This window comes from Styela clava, chromosome 6 (genome assembly GCF_964204865.1).
Source record: "Styela clava chromosome 6, kaStyClav1.hap1.2, whole genome shotgun sequence".
Lineage (NCBI taxonomy): Eukaryota > Metazoa > Chordata > Ascidiacea > Stolidobranchia > Styelidae > Styela > Styela clava.
This window is the reverse complement of record NC_135255.1, coordinates 14,919,500-14,938,091: the sequence shown is the minus strand read 5'-3', so window position 1 is coordinate 14,938,091 and position 18,592 is coordinate 14,919,500. Positions and strand designations below refer to the sequence as shown.

Below are 18,592 nucleotides of genomic sequence, written 5' to 3'. Positions count from 1 at the left end.
GTCATATGGGTTTATGTAGGCATGACTGCTTTTGGTTTGTTGATATAGTGCCCCGTCCATATTCCTTTTTCAGCTGCACAATCAAGATACCATCAATTATTATTGTTGCTGCAATCGTATTCATGCTTCGCCAGATATTGGGATTTTTGAAGATAGCTTTCAAGTGTCCTTATATCTTCACAATATAAACCTTATAAATCTACTGTAATGTCTCTTATTAGCTAATGGATTATGTTTCTCTGAGTAAATTATCAATGACATTTCAAAGCAGATATTTTATAATGGAAAATGCCCTGTTATATAAGATGCTAAAACAGTTTGAATGGCTGAAAAGGAGCTGTTTGAAATTTTGATTTAATTTATAAATCCATCCTTTTTTATCATTATTTTTATTGCAATTGATGAAAGCAAAAATGTTAGCTGAAATATTTAAAAAAACGATTCCATATTAGTTATCACTTTGGAGAACCAGTTTACCTAAAGTGTGATATGTTGGGTATGCAATGCCAAACCGGGAAGTCCTTCAAAAAATAGTAATTTTTACATATTGATAATATCAGCACCTTTTTGTATAGAGCCTAGTTCAGGGCTCAATGTGTGAATGAGTACTGTATATTCGTATAGATAAAACACTTGTCATTATAAAGAAATTATTAATTCAAAAACATATTTTGATTTAGGTAGGCCTGTTCTTACAGCAATGTCTCCATATTCAATATTGAATGTGTTTCAAAATGTCAATTTACATTGCACGATGCTTGGTACAAAAAATTTTTGCATTTTCCTTTTTAATTTTATATCGTGCCTTAACTGAATATAATCTTCTTTCTGCAGGGGAACATTCGGTCTCTGGCTGGACTCTGATTTATACCGGGGTTGTAGTCACCCATGCGACACATTTAAAAATAAAGTTTTATCATCAGAAGAAGATTTTATAATACAAACTGTAGAGGTTTGGATGATAAAAGACATCTGAGCGTCCTTCATTCGAATTTTGCTGGCGTTATTTGAATCACTGTGTTAAGCTTTCTTTTTCTGAGGCTCAACTTGAGGAATTCAGAGGGTGAGGAGCCACAGTAGCTTGTTTAGAAGAGTTGTCACGTCGAGAAGCACTCTATCGTTGTTGCATAATATCTGAAGAAGATGTATCAAATTGCTTTTGAAAATATAGAAAGCAAAATAAAAAATTGCAATAATACCTGATAGCCATTTTTGGGGGGAATAGAACTGTATAATTGCTAATTGATCGGCGTCCCCTTGCACCTTGGGGGGTTCGATATCATGTTAATAGCATTTTTGGTATCGTCTTTGAGATAGAAAAAACAACACTTTTTAAAACCTTGTTTTTGTTTTGAATTTTTTGACTGTGCTGTACAATTATTTGAAATTTATTCAAAATTACCACTGAAATATAAATTTTTAATCACATATTTTCATTACGGTCACTGATTAATACAACAATATCATCAATCTTTATGGGCAGTCAGACTAATTCCTGAGAAAACGTGAAAAAGAAACAACTGAATAAAAATTTTCGTTCTGATTCTGGAGAAAAAGATCATGGAATTATCGAAATAGTTTTGTGATATCTCAAATCTGATGTTTGTCTGATGTATTTATGCTCTTGAGTTCAATTTCGATTACGAGCTTTCAATAGTGAACAAAAAAATTGGATTAATTGCAGAAAATTTGGCTAACAGTTTGAAAATGTTCCGATTCAGATGTTTTACTTTAGCTTTTTTCATTTCTTGAAGGCAAATATATGACAATAATATTTTTTTTGATGGCATAACAGTGTATATCTTGAATCATATTATTGATCAAATCATGTTTCAGAGAAGTCAACTAAAATGCTTGCTATGCTAAGCGCCAATACAAATAGTGTTGATATTCTCCATCTTCAGGTAGGGACATCTATCTGACCACAGCGGCCCACATCGCTTGTGTTCATTCATTATTGTTATATTTTCACTGTTAATTTCAATCTGTATGTTTTTTTATTTGCTTGCTCAAAATTTTTTGGTTATCTTTGAAATTTAAAATGGCGTTTTAGGGGCTCAGAGATACACAAGTAGCTTATTACCGTACTTAGAATTGACCACAAAATTTCATTTATGTATGTATTCTAAATTCATATGACCAAGTTCATTTAAATAGAAAAATAATATAAGTTTGTCCCATCAAATATCCAAATTTTTCTCCCAATAACATTTGGCATAAGTTATAACTTTGCCTTGAATGATACTCATTGAGGAGACATACCCTGTTCACAACTGAAGACTGTTGAATCAAATTCATATTTTAGTCACATCAAGCCTTTGGTGGTCATATAACTATATGTTTTCTACATGTTCCTTTGAAATTAGTTATGTCTGTACTATTGCTTGTGATAGAATGACAATTTTTTCGCCACAACAGTTAATTTGTCCAAATTCAGAATTTCCTATACTGTCATGAGTGTATGAAGCTGTCATAATTTTTGATGCAAGTTCTTGTATAACAGCGATTTATTTCTAGCCTATGCACCATTTATTTGGATGCTATGCGACTCGTTGTTTGTGAACATAAGTTCTGTAATCTATCCGTTAGGGCTTTGTGTACCAAATCTCACTTACGCAAGTTAAAGTATGCATGAATGTGTTTTGAAGCAAGATCCAACCATCCCATAAAAACTTTTGTCATTTTTGTCTCATTAGAAAAATTATTTAATTATGTTAGTTACCAACCTGGCCTCAATGGTGTGCAATTGTTGTAGTTTTCTAGAGCCTGTCAAGTCAAGAATGGGTTATATCAACTAAGTTTTACATTCATTTTTATATGACAGTAGTTCTCATGCTCTGGAAAGGGCGCTACAGAAGTTGTGTGTACCAATATGGGGGTAACTAATTTTGTTTGCCTACTTTGCATAAGTTGTATAAATGGACTGAAACCTAACACAGAAAGCTATGGCTTATCTGGTACACACACTACGGAAGTTCCCTGGAAAGGGCAATTCATTATATTACCAGGTAATATAGCTAAAAGTGCAATAATTCTGCTATGAACAAACTGCAATGCAATCTCAATGTAAAGCTGCATATTAGCCTGGTAGTATCCTATATAATTTGTTATGCCTTATGACATATTCTTACTTTACTTTTTCTGACTGAATAAAGCTTCATCTATATGCTTTATTTGTAAGTCACACCATCAAAAATTAGCCATAGCATAGATCTCCAGATTTTTAAATGTGCCATTTTATGTCTTTTACTCAATTTTTTTCGAAGCATATTCCGAATATGGTTATCCCACTTGTAGGACTTGTCACATGCAAAATGACCAGTAAACCTTCATTATTTCGTATGATATTTGTTGATTGGAGAATATTAATAATTCGGATGCAAATGATCATAAAGTGTCATGATATTATTAAGCATTAACTCTTCAACAATTGGCAATATTTTACACGTTTCGCAAATGTGTTTTACTTGAATGGAAAATGCCCCAAGCCATTTTATGTTCATAAATGCTGTCATAATTACCATCACCCTTGACTGTTTTGGCCAGTCCTGATAGCAGAATATATTCATATGAAATGCATGCATTATTTTTGACTTGTTATTATCTTACTACTCTACTGTCTATGTTGGTGTTCCTGGTTGTTCATTTTGTATATAATAAAAAAATGAAAAACACCTTTTTCGACCATAATGTTATGAAGAAAAGTCCTAGATTGGATTTGAGTTGATACATCTCCACACCACTATAATAAGAGAAAAATTCATTCACGTAGGATTAGGATAGGATTCACCTATTTATCCCGGGGGAGAGGAAAGTCGATAAGACGGCTTAATCATATGGCGAGCCACTGCCTCTCGTCCGGTCCTGATTAGTTGGCCAGTTATTTGTTTTCGGAAGCATGGACTTGATGGTGGAGGAAGCCGAAACCGACCAGCGGTTACGTGAACCACATAATCCACCAATTGCAAATGTGAGTAATTACCGGGGGAAAAAATTAATAAAGGCGATTCTCCCTGTCGATTCCTCAGCTCAAAGATTTTCGTCGTATCATCTGCCCGCTAAAAATAACATATATGTGTATTTCAAACGACCACTTAGCTGTGACATCTTCTACAGGGGTGGTAGCACAAAAGTCATATTGGGGGTGTCACAATAGAGCTGACGAAATGCGGTCGTTGCGTGTCAAATTGGGGGTGACGGAATAGGGTCGTCAAGTTAGGGGTGACGAAATGCGGTCGGCGCGTGTCAGATTAAGGGTGACGAAATACGGTCGTTGCGTGGTGTCAGGTTAGAGGTGACGAAATACGGTCGCTGCGAAGAAACCTTAAATATTTGATTTCCGCATTTCAGAATAGTAGCATTACGTTTTGAACTGGGCATACCGGTACATATATAATACCAAACATAGCGTATATTCCGGTAATTTTATGAAAAGTATATATGTATCATTGTTAAAAGTGGTTTTGTAGTTCAACTAAATTTGCTAAACAATTGAACAATTATCTTTTTACTTTTCAATATAGCGATATTGGACGTATTTAAAATAAGTATCGGAGAGTATAAAATAGAAAAAAAAAACACGTAACGTCCCCTCATCGTGGGTATAGGCTACTTTTGGAAATGTCGAAAAATTAAAGTTTTGGATGGACGATTTCTCGAAAACTTTCAATAAAGTCAGCATTACGATATATTGACAGAAAAAATAATAAAAACATATAGATTGGATTTCATCATGTCAGAATTGTAGCAGCACGTTTTGAACTGGCCATATATAATACCAAACATGGCGTACATCCGATAATTTTATGAAAAATATATATGTATCATAGTTAAAAGTGGTTTTGTATTTTAACTAAATTTACTAAATAATTGAACAATTATCTTTTTTGCTTTCGCATACACACATACTGAACGTTTTTACACTTGGGAAAAGTTACAGGTATTATAAAATAACAATAAACATTATATGTCCTCTCGTGGATTTTTTTTAATTCTGAAAAATTACAACTTTGGTTGGACGATTTCTGGAAAACTTCCTATAAAGGCAGCGTTACGACACACTGGGAAAACGGGGGGACGTAATAGATTCGATTTTTATTCTGGCAAAACAGTAGCAGCACGGTTTACATGGCCGTATGTATTTCCAAACATACGTCCAAACAACGTATAAATGTAACATATTTTAAAGTGGATGCTTCCGAGAATTGCTTCTTGGAAAGTTTATTGTCCTCGAGATGACGTTGACATTGATCGATTCAGATAAAACACAAAACTAATTCGAAATATTTTACGTCTGAATTGTTGAAATATCGAAGGATATGCGCTGTGTTTGGTATTACGTGCTGCTACTGTTCTACTATGATGAAATGGAATCTATGAGGTTTTTCTTTTCTTCCAATGCCAGTTATAGATTTTGCCCTCACAGATGTATAAAATACTTGCCAAACATGAAGTGAAGTTCTGTAGAGTGTAGACCACGGCAACAGACGTCTCGTAAAGTCAATTCCGATTATAATTACCCAAAGGAATGAAGCGCCGTAAACGTCACTAATGCCCTATTATGACTCCTAGAACATGTTTAGTCGAGACTGGGCTTTTAACAAAACACAAATAGACTAACAACAAATAAATAGTTGTCTTGATAAAGTTTCCATGGAATGTGGTTTAATCAGACAATTTTCTCAGTCACATCCCAAATAAATCTACGTTCTTTATTTCCAATAGTAAACAACAATCATTGGCCACTGATCAGAGTGAGAATGAGATTACAGTATCTTTGTTTCCTTATTAAAAATGACAACTCTATCCCCTTGTGTTTGTCTTTGATACTGTACTTTTTTTCTCTTTTGACCTTAAAAAAATATTTCGCGCGCGTGCCACATTTTGGTTCAGGGCGTGGTAGTGGGAGGTCGTTTCTGCGCTGGTCCGAGCGAGGTATATTCACAGTTTTAAGACAGGGAAGGTCTGGATATATCGCATTCTTCATGCATATATAAGCTAGAACTTGAATTGTATACATAATAATCTATTTCGATACAATTGGTTAGCATATTTTTTCAGTCATATTCAGAATTTTGAGTGGTATAATATGATGAATATAGATTTCAGCATTGAGTTTTTGTTTCTTTTCTTATATACCTTTCCGAATGTATTTGTTTACGTGTTTTGCAACGTTTTTCTTTATGGATCAAGTCTTGTTTTCTGATCATATTTTTTGTGAGTTGTAATCCGCGTCAACGTGCTGTTTATAATTTTGCTCCTTTGCACAAGAACTTTGTATCGCTAAAAAGTAAGCCATAACTATTATTTTCAAATTAAGGGCTTAAAAGTGAAGAAAAATCTACCGATATACATATGATATTGACATGATTGATGGTGGGGTGACGACTGATTGATGTAGGTAGAAAGGTAACTGATCTAAAGTAATTTATCACTTATTACTTGATTATAGAGCAAAGGCCTTATAATTTTTAATCTAATTACAGGGCTTTGCGAAGAAGAAAGATATTGTCACTGCTAGAGGACGAGTGACGATCGGTCGATGTAAATGGAAAGGTAGGTATGTTACAAAATCTAAGGTTTTTTTTATCACAACTTGATTATAGAGCAAAGGTTTTATAATTTCCAATTTATTTACAGGCCTTTGTGAAGGTAGAAGATATTGTTACTGCTGGTGATCGAGTGGCAGTTGATCGATGTAAATGGACAGGTGGCCGCTTAATTTTTTATGAACAATATTTTACTCAAGAGGGAAAGTCGTATACGTAAAACATAATTTTCTAAATTGTTCTAAATCGAAACGAAATATTTCACCCGTTTATTCTCCAAAAATATCTTGGTCTCGGGATAGCTGTAGTTTGTAATTTTTTTTCGATGTTCGATGTATCTATTCCACTGCGTGTTGGGTTGTGCCGAGCTGACATTAACTACTAAAGCTGGGCATTTTTGAATACTTGCTAATTTCATCGCTCAGTCAGTTCGCGCCGAATTGTCACCCACAATAAGAATCATGTTGTGTCAACAATAACTCAACTAGTCACTGGGAAGAAAATAGTCGTCTGTCCATCACTAATAACAGCACACTACGTCAAATGTCCACAGATGCATTCCACTGCGTGTTGGGTCGTTCTAAACGGCGCTCCAGAAGTATGTGCACCAAGATGGCGCACAACTGATAACCCTAACCTGGTACACATAATATATATGTTCAGGTTGTGCGCCATCTTGGTGCACATACTTCGGGAGCAACTGCTAAACTGGCATTAAATACCAAAGCCGGGAATAAATGATAACTTAATAATCGAAATCTTGATTACTAAGAAGATATTTAAATTTTTTATTGAACATGATTGTATGCAAACTTTTATTTTAATAAGTCAATTTTAACAAGGAATATAAATTACTGAAAACATAGAATCCATCACTCAGTCAGTTCGCTAAGTCGTCACTCACAATAAGAAACAAGTTTCATCACTAACTCGCTGGGAAAAAAACAGCCGTGCGCCCGTCCCTCATAACAGCGTACTTCATCAAATATCCACAGATATGTAAATAGCTGTTATTCTTGTGAAAAAATCTGCATTTTTAAAAACTCATCATTCAGATTCTGCCAAGAACAGCGAATCAAGGCGATTTCAATATTACAAATCTGGATAAAGTAAGTAATTATTCTATTTCTTCTTATAAAGGCATGAAATATAGTAAAAAAATTATTCAACCAATTACTTTATCGATATCTTTAATATCCAATTTAGCTGCAGTTTAGAAATTCAGTATACGGTATATTCGCCTATCTATAATTTGTTTATCCCCAAATCCTTTTTCAAATTAGATATAAGGGGTATCATTATCGGAAACTCGCCTGGGCAGCTGAAAATTTTGGCACGTCTTTGTCTATGGCTATCTCCATTACATCCATTTTCCGGCCCGCGGAGTTATATAATCTGGCCGCGAATGGGACTCAAATGGGATTTTTTGAGGTATAATGCAATGAGGAAATGAATCTATATTCTATTCCATAGATGTATCACTGCTTGGATTTTTATTATATAAAGTATCATCTGTTCGGTTTTCAACTTTCTAAAAATATGCGGCACGCCAATGACTCGCAACCCTTAATTTTGGCCCCCGAGCGACAAAAGGTTACCGACCACTGCTTTAAGGATATAGAATCAATTTGCGGAGATATTTCGAATGCTGTCAATTTTTTCTGTTATCGAATCCCAAGTGATGCTTTTTAAATTCAATCCAAAGCATATGGGTGTTTTACTCGTAATTTTAATTGCAGATTATGGAATTGGGGATAGCAATTTTAGTCCGGGAGGTATATTTTAATCAAAATCATGGCGGTTTGTGAAATATTTCTTCCAACGCTGTTAAACTAGTTTCATATATTTCAGGTGCGTACTTGACGGAAGTAAAAGATGATTAATCTCGCATGAAGCAGACTAGAATGGCATTTTTATCTTGATATAGTGTTTTAGAATTGTACCAATTGTATTTTCTATTTTTTTAATCAGTTCTGTATCCGGGTTTTAGAGGAGGTCAGCGCTTGCTTAGCCACCCCAGTTCGTGGGCCATGATAGGTATAGGTATTGATTGGTTAAGGACACAGATTTATGTGTACATGTGAGGGCTGCCATCAAATAACTATCAGCTCGTAGACTGCTATAGATATGCTATAGAAGCGCAAGATTTATTCGAATACGGTATCTTGTAAGCAATCATCGGAGTGTAGAAATAGGCGTGTGAACATGCGTATGACGTCACCCTAGCGAGCATCGGTATTTTGGGGCAGGCCGGCGCTGGATCCGGGCCGAAACGACGCAATTTTTTTTATTTGTGGCAGACCATTGGCCTAGATAAATCAAGTATAATTTCCGAAAATTGCCCACAATCATGCCTGATCATGCGTGATCTGAATATAAATTTCAATAATCTCCATTTTCGTTTATTCTGGGATTTCATCTTATATACTTTTTACTTCATACTTTTTATATCTGCGTAATCCAATTAATGACGACACGAAATTGATACGAGACAGTAAGTTCGCGGGATTAGAACTTTGGTCATCATGACCTTACCAACTAGGTCAAGGAGCAACGTTAGTTTGCTCTAAGTTCTAATATTTATCATCTTAAATGACTTTATAATTTCAAGTCCTTTGAGATGATACATAGACCTTAGACCTTTGTTTCTAAGTTCTGAATTGGCCTAGTTGGTAAAGGCGCTGGGTTGACTATTATAAATTTGTTCAAGTTGACTAAATGAGTCCCGCGAATGTAACATCCAATCGTCGAATGTGTCTCGTCACTGGAAGGGCGGCGCCCTAGTGTAAAATCCGCGAGTGAGACAAGACACTTTTTACAGTTTTAACAAAAATAAGTCCCGGACAACCAATAAGCATGGAGAAACGGATAATAACGGATATTGTTGCTTCACTAATTTTATTACTTTTCAAGCAATAGAATAAACAAAAATCTACATCTAGTCATCGGAAAAAAAAAGTATGAGAAGAGGTGGATAAAGTTGAGTCTGCCATGATCAGACAAGAACAAAAGAATTGTAAATTTCTGGGTGATACCTAGGCTCATTTGGATAAGGGCGCACAATGGGCGAAACCACATTTTGATAAAAACTGCTTAAATAACGTAAAAGTATCCCATTAACGATCGATCAAGAGGGCGCATTTTAAACATTTCCATAAGCGCCATTTCACGCAGGGGCAAGCTTTGATATCCGGCAAACTCTGGTAGAAAGATGGTTATATGGAAAATTAAAATACGCTGTTCATATAATCAAGGTACGACAATTCATTCCATTATTCTTCAACGTACGTGTCCGGTTGTCGACTGTCCTTGGATCTTGCCAACCAGAACGCAGCTGAAATATTAAAAAAAACAGATTCAACATAGCACAGGGCGATTATGGATTACATTTCACACCACCGATGAAAAACAGATTAAACATCGACTTGCACAACTCAACCCAAAAATACGTAAGTTTCGAAACTAAGCTTTCATCTTGATACATCACGATAGCGATGCTCAAATATATGGACACTAAAACCAAAACGAAGTAGTACGAGTACGCAATAGACTACACCACAGGGTGCGCAATTTTTGATTTTGATTGTTTTAGGTAACAGAGAAAGACGATTTTTTCATCACGGAAACAAAAAGATTCCCAATAATACCATAATAACAAAACGATCTGATGTCCACTTCATGTTCAACAATTTCAGACTCCAGACTGGCAACTTGAGTAGACAATTTTTTAGGTTGCGTTTAGCTAATTAAAAATATAATATATATTTATTAGATTGATCTTGCCAGCCTTATTTTAGATATTCACTTTCATTTTACGTATTTTAACATGTATTTTTGAATAAAGCATACTTTCGTTTAACTATCCGTTATTTGTAGCTTGTTAGCAAGTTATTTTTGAGGTGGGGCGCGAAACTTGACAAATTCTAAAAGGGGGCGCGGCTTAAAAAGTTTGAGAACCACTGCTATAGAGTTTCGCTTGAAGAATAATATAAATATATATATATATATATATCTACACAATAATATGGATCACTAACCGAATTTCGTCAAGAGACTCGCAACGTTTTAGAGCAGTGTTTCCCAACCCGAGTCAGCGGTCTCAAATGAGTCCGCAGCGAGCCAGAAATTCACTGCGGACTGCAAACATTTTTGCGAAACTTAATTATCAGCCAAGTTACTATTTAAGTTAGAATTGACATAAAACATAAAAGTCAAGTTTATACACATAACAATATTCGAGACAATAATTACTGGTTAATGAGTAGGACTGGACATATATTCGAATACTCAACTATCAGAATAGCAATTTACTATTCGGAAATTTGGTAACAGGTAGCGCGTCGCCTGATCACTTGCGGATTTCCGACGAAAACACGAGTCTGCACACGCTTCGATAGATACCATAGTGGTGTTTCTCGCGAGTTCGAACAACGAGGAATAAAAAATTTTCCTGGTAGGTGTCAATGGTGACAATTCAAATTTTCTAAATTGGAAAGGGGCAATACAAAATACTAGAAATAAAACAGAGAACACCAGTTTTGTTTATTATCCGTAACCGTATTATCCGTGGTCCGTAACCGATTAAAAACGCTTTTTTAGACATTGCAAATCGCAAAATTTCGGGTGCTACCCAGTGGTGGGATTCAAATATTTTGTCAGCCGGTTCCATCCCAAAAGTCATATTTTTCGGCCGGTACTGTTACATGCTTTTTTTAGTAAGGCTAACCGGTTCGCTGATCTTATAAAATTCCGTGAGACGGTTCTATAGAACCGGTGCGAACCGGCTGAATCCCACTATTGGTGCTACCGTAGTATACGTACCAGAGCATTTTCCTTTGGGATTCCTTGCTTTACTGCCTCCACATTGGTACGTACAGTACTGGAGCGCCAGAAGTGTTGTACGAACAGCTCAAATTTGTCGAATTCACAAAAATACGAATCATATCAAAATATAATCGGACACGACCACGCTTTGCTCTTATTTCGTCAACACGACTGCAGATGAAAATCATCACAATTAAATTAATAGTGAAGCAAGGCGATGAATTTGTATTTTTGATTTACTAATATACTGTAAATATATTTTTAATAAGTGCCAAATCAAGTTGTACTTTCTGGAACTTTATAGCAGATAATTTGATTTTTCTAACGGCGATAACAAATTTGCAAGATCGAAAAAAATATGTATCGAAACTAAATATAATCGGACAATATTATTCTCACATTATTATGTTCGCAGATTGCCGTGGCATTTTAAAGAAGTAATGCTTTCATCTTGTCATAGGTCGACGCAACCGTGAGTTACCATGAACACAATCAAATTAAAATAGAAAGATATTTTAAAGTCTTGTCGTTGTCATGGATTGAATATTGTGCGACGGAAACGGCCATTATACACTAAAAAGTGGGCACTTTTAACGAGCGCGTAATTGCTTTTATTGCTTCTTCACACAGAGTACGGTTGCAAAAAAACGCACCTTGAGTCCGCAAAGGTTTTCGCCTGTGAGAAAATAGTCCGCGACCAAAAAAGGTTGGGAAACGCTGTTTTAGAGAAAGAAGCTTCTATATGTGGATAGTACTTACTTTAAAATTTACTTATTTAGCGTTATTGCATGTGGTATTAAAGCACACAACTACTTAATCCTTGAACGCTAATAAGCTAGTTGTGCGCAACTATCTGATAAACCTGAAGAAAACTGAAACCAGAGTTGTTTACGCATAACAAGGAGAAATAGGCAAAGGGAGGAAGTATTTGATGATTGTGGACCTGCGCGGTCTCCAGCAAGGTTTCAACTTTCAACATGATAACGAATAAGTCATGGGGAATCTTTAAATACTCCGGTATAGGTATGAATCATGTGGGGTTAAATTATGTGGAAGAGGATTGTTTGACTCCTGGTTTCCCTCTTGGACTCCTGGAGGTGATTTACGTACAACTGTTTCGTCATACCTCCGCCATTAAGTTCATGCATCCAAGACTAATAATAACTAGTTAACTAATCTAGATAGGCGATATGGACTGATCACCGGACGAGAAGCCTTGATGTCCACGTAATTAAGCCGTCTTACGGATTTCCTCTCCGCTGTGATAAATATGGAAAAATAAATATATCTAAACTTACTTCAACAAACTCTCGATTCGTGAGATTCGCTTTCACCTTATTCGCATATCCAGGACATAACCTGCATGATAAAATACAAGTTAAAAAAACTATCAAATCCGAAATATTCCATTACAAAACGCCTTCATGATTTCAGCAAAGGCGAAATGAACTCCGCCAATGTTATTTTGCATTCATTTTTATTTCTCTTAACACATAGATGCCTATGCCGGTACAGATAGAATGTTTCGGCTTGGAATAAATAATAGCAATCAATTTCAGTGTGAATTGAATTCAATTCATGAAACACGCCACTTGCAAATAGTTGGAGAGTAATTTTGGGGCAGTGTTCCAACCTTTATCGTTAAAACACCCCTTTGCCTATTTTGGAACTTTTTATTACATTTTGACTTGATGGATCATGCGCACTCACACTTTTGTACAATTTAAGTGTGTTACAATTATCCATTATAGTAATAATAATAATAATAAAGAACTACGGAATATTAGTATAGCTGTATTTCAGCAAATACTTAGCAAAATTCTTTCGGAACGTTAAGAGATATAAATTTAAAAGAGTCTATGATAAAAAGTTCACCTACCTTGCTTATGTTTGAGACACGCTGGAAAGCCGTACCTTGCTCCACATGTTTTTTACTTACATTGGACACTTTCAAGCACTGATTGACAATTTCTGAAGCAAAATGAAACCACTGTAGAAAACACTGTACGTTGAAAATTTTTGAAGGTAATTTCAATTTTCTTCAATTAAATTGTTTAATCCATACATGTTTTTGTCTCACGCAGCGGAAATACTACATAAATTTGATAAACAGTTTTCAGCTTCTATTAAATACATTAGGGACTAATTGCACACTACGATTTCGGTAACACAAACCTCGGACTCCGATTATGAAGATGCTTTTTCATTCGTTATTAGGAATCACATGTCTAGGTGACGTGAGAAAATAACGAAACAACAAAAAAATGATGGAACATGCTGTTTGTCGTATTAACCTTTTACCACTACAGCCATATAATAATCTAGATAAATTTTATTCTAGACAATATTTAATATGCTACATTATTGAGAAAAAAAATAATTGGCAGAAAGATATTCTACCGACGTTATGGTGTGGAAAGCAGGAAAAATTACGCTGACCAAACAGACAGCGATTATAACAAAATCAGACGATTTCTTTTCATATGATTCTTATTCAATACTTGTCGCTTCGAACAAGACCCTATGCAAGCATCCACAGATACCCCACGATATGCTATGAGTTACTTTCAATTAAGTTTAATTTCTGGATCTATTATCGACCCGCCACGTCCTGGTCGATTATAAATTAGAACTATTGCGTATTCGTTGAAAATATTCGAGAAAATGCAGTTTTTCTACCCCTAGCAAGTGCGAATCCACGGCGCCTATTATTTAAATGAGATACATTTACGTTATTATTTGTGTAGAAATACGAGTTTCAGTTATTACCAATTCAAAATTATTCTATTAAAACATTTTACGATTAAAACTTTCCGCTCTTTTTGCGCCCAAACAGTGACTATGGCACGAGCCATGCTTGCCGCACCCTAGATACGCCACACACCCCTAGTTAGTTGGTTCGTATGTTAAAATATAATTAAGACGAAATGTCGAGTAGCAACATTCTATCAATGCCAAAGGGTTTCTCTGAGGAAAATCATTTCTGTCCGCGTTGTAGATTCGATTTTTGGTCCTCAATTAGCTAAATGTCACTCCCTGATTTTCACAAACTGAAAAGCTCCGAATACGGTCTTCCCAAGAATCGAATTACCATAAGCTCAACTTCCCCTAACATTAAAAATAAAATTCCGAACGTGCATCTTATCAAATTTATTAGCAAAAATAAAATAAGAATCCATAAATACAAAAACAACAACTTGATTTAATCTCATTGAGAAGTATGTCACTGTTTCTGCGATATCAAATCTAGGAATTCCATATCATCGTCAATTATAAGCTTGACTCAATATTTTGTTTTAATGAATGCCATTGCAAAGAATAGGTTGAATGACATTAAATCAAATGCCATCTCAACAGTTTTCATTTCACAGATGATTAAGCTTCATTGCAGCTGTAATATTGAAGACTACATTTCTCTACTATCTGCGAGACCAACTAAATTGTGATGTAACAATGTTTGCTAACTAGATGCGAACACGGCGCGCTCAGTTTTTCTGCAAAGTGGCGGAAATATGTCAATTACAAAATAAACTGTTACGTAATAACTTTAATGAAGTTATTAAAGGCATACGCTATATTACATTTATGGATGCTCGTAATGTCGTCTGTGCAGAGCAGTATCTTAGCCTGGCAGTCCAAGAAATTAGTAAGAATGCATTTTATCCGTGATCTCATTCAAGCTCCCAAATTTCTGCTTTTCTATCGACCACCCTGTTTATTTCAAATGTGGCATCCATTGTTATCCAGCGAATCTAAAATTTAACAGACTAAATTAATAGATTCCACCGAATAGCACATAGCCGTATAATTATCATTTCATATTTACATAAACATTTCAAATATTCTCCGTAACATTTCGAGTGCAATCTTCTGATTGGACCATTTCTTTCAAAACCTTTTTCTCATTTCGACTTTGTACATCCTTAGATGCATCAGAAGAAATATATATAGGTGCCACTAAGGTATGCTTTTCACTTGCTTAACATTATCTGAAGAGCGTTTCATCTCTTAAAGACATTCACATAGAATTTGGTTCCTAACTAAAAGAATGAAAAATCAGTGTAAATTACATTTTAACATGAGTATTCTTTCTAATATTTTATATGGTCTTTGTAGAGCTTATTCATACGAAATCATTTAAGCTCAATTTTGAGATGATTGCTTTTTTACCTACTTTGTTGCTCCGAACTTTAACACTCGAACAACTTGACTATTGCAGTGACGTTTTGATGCCTCTATGTTTTATTTCTCTATTTACATGTTTTAAGTAACCAATGCCACACACTCACATGAAAACCTTCCCTTATCATTTTAGCCATCAATCAGAAATGTCAAATTTGTTAATATAATAATTGATCAAGCAAGTAATTTGTCTGAATTTATATCTAAGTATATTTAATTAATGTTTATATCATCCCGAACGCTTGCCAACTAAATTATTCTTCCATTGAAAGTTATTGATGGTTTCGGACAAACCTAAAATATCACATCCTAGATGTCGTATCACATCTAAAGCTCTTGTCTTTCACGTTATAAATATTGAATGGTACAGGTAGCTGATCTCGATGTCCACATCATCGTATTGATACCAGTTGCTATACAGTTTATACAGAGAATCTGTTGCCTACAATTATATTTTGTCGTGTTACTGTTTTCTGTTTGAAAAAACAAATAAACTCTCTACTTAAAATATGAGAAATCTGTTACTATTTTGAGAGGGCAAATGTTCAATGTTCTTGAAGAGCAAAACGTGATAATATAACAAACATACTTTCACATTAAAAATTTTATTTGAATTGAAAGTCGAAAAAATTTGAAAGAAACTTTAAGAATTATTTACAACGTTTAGGTAATTTTAATTAGCCGATTTTGATTTAATTTAAATTCGGCATACGACTTAATCACTCTGCATTGAGAGAATATTTACCATGTTCCGTTAATTTAGTCTCTCTTTGCAGAGTGATCCCAGTCGTACGTCAAATTTAAATTAAATAACAATCACTTTGCACGATGACATAAAACATGTTTTTACATGTCAGTTCTATGCATAACTAGGTAACAAAAAGTATTAGAAATAGAAAAAAAAGTTGTTTGAACTATTTGAGGACATGGAAATTTGCTTAAAACAAATTCAACTAACTGTAAAAGATTCTGTTATTCGTTTTTCATGTCTTGTTTTAATACTCCCGACGAACACAAACGTATTTCAGGCAACATCGTACAACAAGATAATAAATATGCAGATGTATTTCATAACGTTAGCCTCCGAACTGTGCCTCCGTTTTTTACTTTTCGAACTTTATTGAATTTTACATCCAGGGTGCGAAGTTCCGTTTTTTTCTGAAATTTTGGTCCGTGATCGGTTCCTCCTTCATTTATCATAACCTCCAATACCTATTCAAGGTTTGTCATCGCCGATTTCATAAATAATTTCTTTTTAATTCTATATTTCCTGGCTTCACTACCGATATACCCCTCACATCTTTATTCAGGTTGATACTAATATACAGAGGTTCAATTGCTACAATAAACATTTAATTAAATACTCAGCGTATTTCATTTTCAAATTTAGTGATCCTTGATTTCATCCAGCTCGCTGTCACTGATTGCGTACCGACACCCTACTGCCAGATTTACGGTAATTCAACACGCTCAGTCATATTTTGCCATCTATAATCTGACACGCCTCGGCCGTATTTCGCACCCCTAATCTGACACCACGCACCGACCGTATTTCGCCACTCCTAACTTGACTCGACGACCCTATTTCGTCACTCCCATTTGACACACAACGGCAGCATTTCGTCACCCCTATACTTGCTTCAAATGTATCAGACGTCTAATATCGCTGTATTATCTATCTAAAAAGATAACTGTGGTGAATAAAGTTTGAATACAAAACCACCCTTAACTATGATACATTTATATTTTTCTTAAAAGTACCGGAATATACCCTATGTTTGGTATTATATATGTCCAGTTCAAAACGTAATGCTACTATTCTGACAAGCGGAAATCAAATCTTCAAGGCTTCTTCGCAGCGACCGTTTTTCGCAACCCCTAACCTGACCACGCAACGACCGTATTTCGTCACCCCCAATCTGACAACCACCGACCGTATTTCGTCACCCCTAACTTGACTCGACGACCCTATTTCGACACCCCCAATTTGATACGCAACGACCGCATTTCGTCAAACCTATTTTGACTCCCCCTATATGACGTCTGTGCTACCAACTGTATGGTTTTCTCGTGTTTATTCCGTAAGATAATTTGATTGAAACTGTTATGTTCATGTTATGAAAAAATACTCTTATGTCTGTGTTATTGAGTAATATTACTATTTATTTATTTCTATGTTTTTATGTATAAAATTCAAAGTTATCTATGGAATGGTTTATGGATTTTATTAATATTGTTTACTGCTATAATGTTCTATAATTTATAAAAATCCAAAAAATGCATGTCTTATAGAGTGATCTGAAATGTGAGTGATCATTTATTGTTTTTTTGATTTTGAACGATATTGTTTATTGCAATATTGTTTTTATTTAATAAAAATCCAATAAAAAAAAAATAAAAAGCCTGCGAATTTCGGAAAATGAAGATTTGCGGGATGTAAAAAATTCTATGATATTGATTATGTTAATCGTAGTAGTATACATATATTTACGGGTTAAATATGATAAACATTTCGAGATCTAGTTATCCTTGCAGAATAACAACGAATGGCCCATGTGCACGGATTGTGTAGTTTTGGGCTCTTATTGTTTGCATTTTATTAACTTCTGAAGATGAAGTGGATTTCTTCTGATGTAGAAAATCTGATCAATGACAATATGCACCCCGGTATATATAATATGTGCATGAATTTGTTGCAATGATATGTTTATCTCAAACAAGATCGAGTGAATGCAAAATGTATCGTCAATATTATGCGTAACGAACGATTTCAGAGTTGGTACGTAAAGCAGAAAAAAACTATTATTTAATCTCAAGTTTTCAATGCGTCCGGAAGGATACACACAAAGTCTCCTCGATTTGTATGCAAAGACTCTATCGTCGAAAATCAGAAATCAAATTCACGAGCTGTTCGATTTCAAAGAAATACGATAAAAAAAATTTTTTTTTGCATTTTGTGTTAATTATTTTCAGATTCCATCCCTATCATCAAATCCTCATACCTATTAACTGCAAATAATGATACCAGATTCATTGCG

General features: G+C 34.8%; 1 protein-coding gene and 1 long non-coding RNA gene across 3 annotated transcripts in view; both read left to right on the top strand.

Annotated features, from left to right (window-relative positions):
- The window catches only part of LOC120331894 (oxidation resistance protein 1-like), a 44,036-nt gene extending 40,364 nt beyond the window's left edge, over positions 1-3,672 (top strand). For both annotated transcript variants that reach the window (XM_039399061.2, XM_039399062.2), the window contains one exon: positions 835-3,672. In XM_039399061.2, the coding sequence (XP_039254995.2) occupies positions 835-976 (142 nt within the window). In that variant the 3' untranslated portion in view covers positions 977-3,672. The remainder of the gene's footprint in view (positions 1-834) is intronic.
- Positions 3,673-6,637: 2,965 nt separating this feature from the next.
- Positions 6,638-8,570, top strand: LOC144424348 (uncharacterized). The gene is made up of 3 exons (XR_013476637.1): positions 6,638-6,709; positions 7,604-7,657; positions 8,400-8,570. It is a non-coding gene; the product is annotated as an uncharacterized LOC144424348 (long non-coding RNA).
- The last annotated feature ends 10,022 nt before the right edge of the window (positions 8,571-18,592 follow it).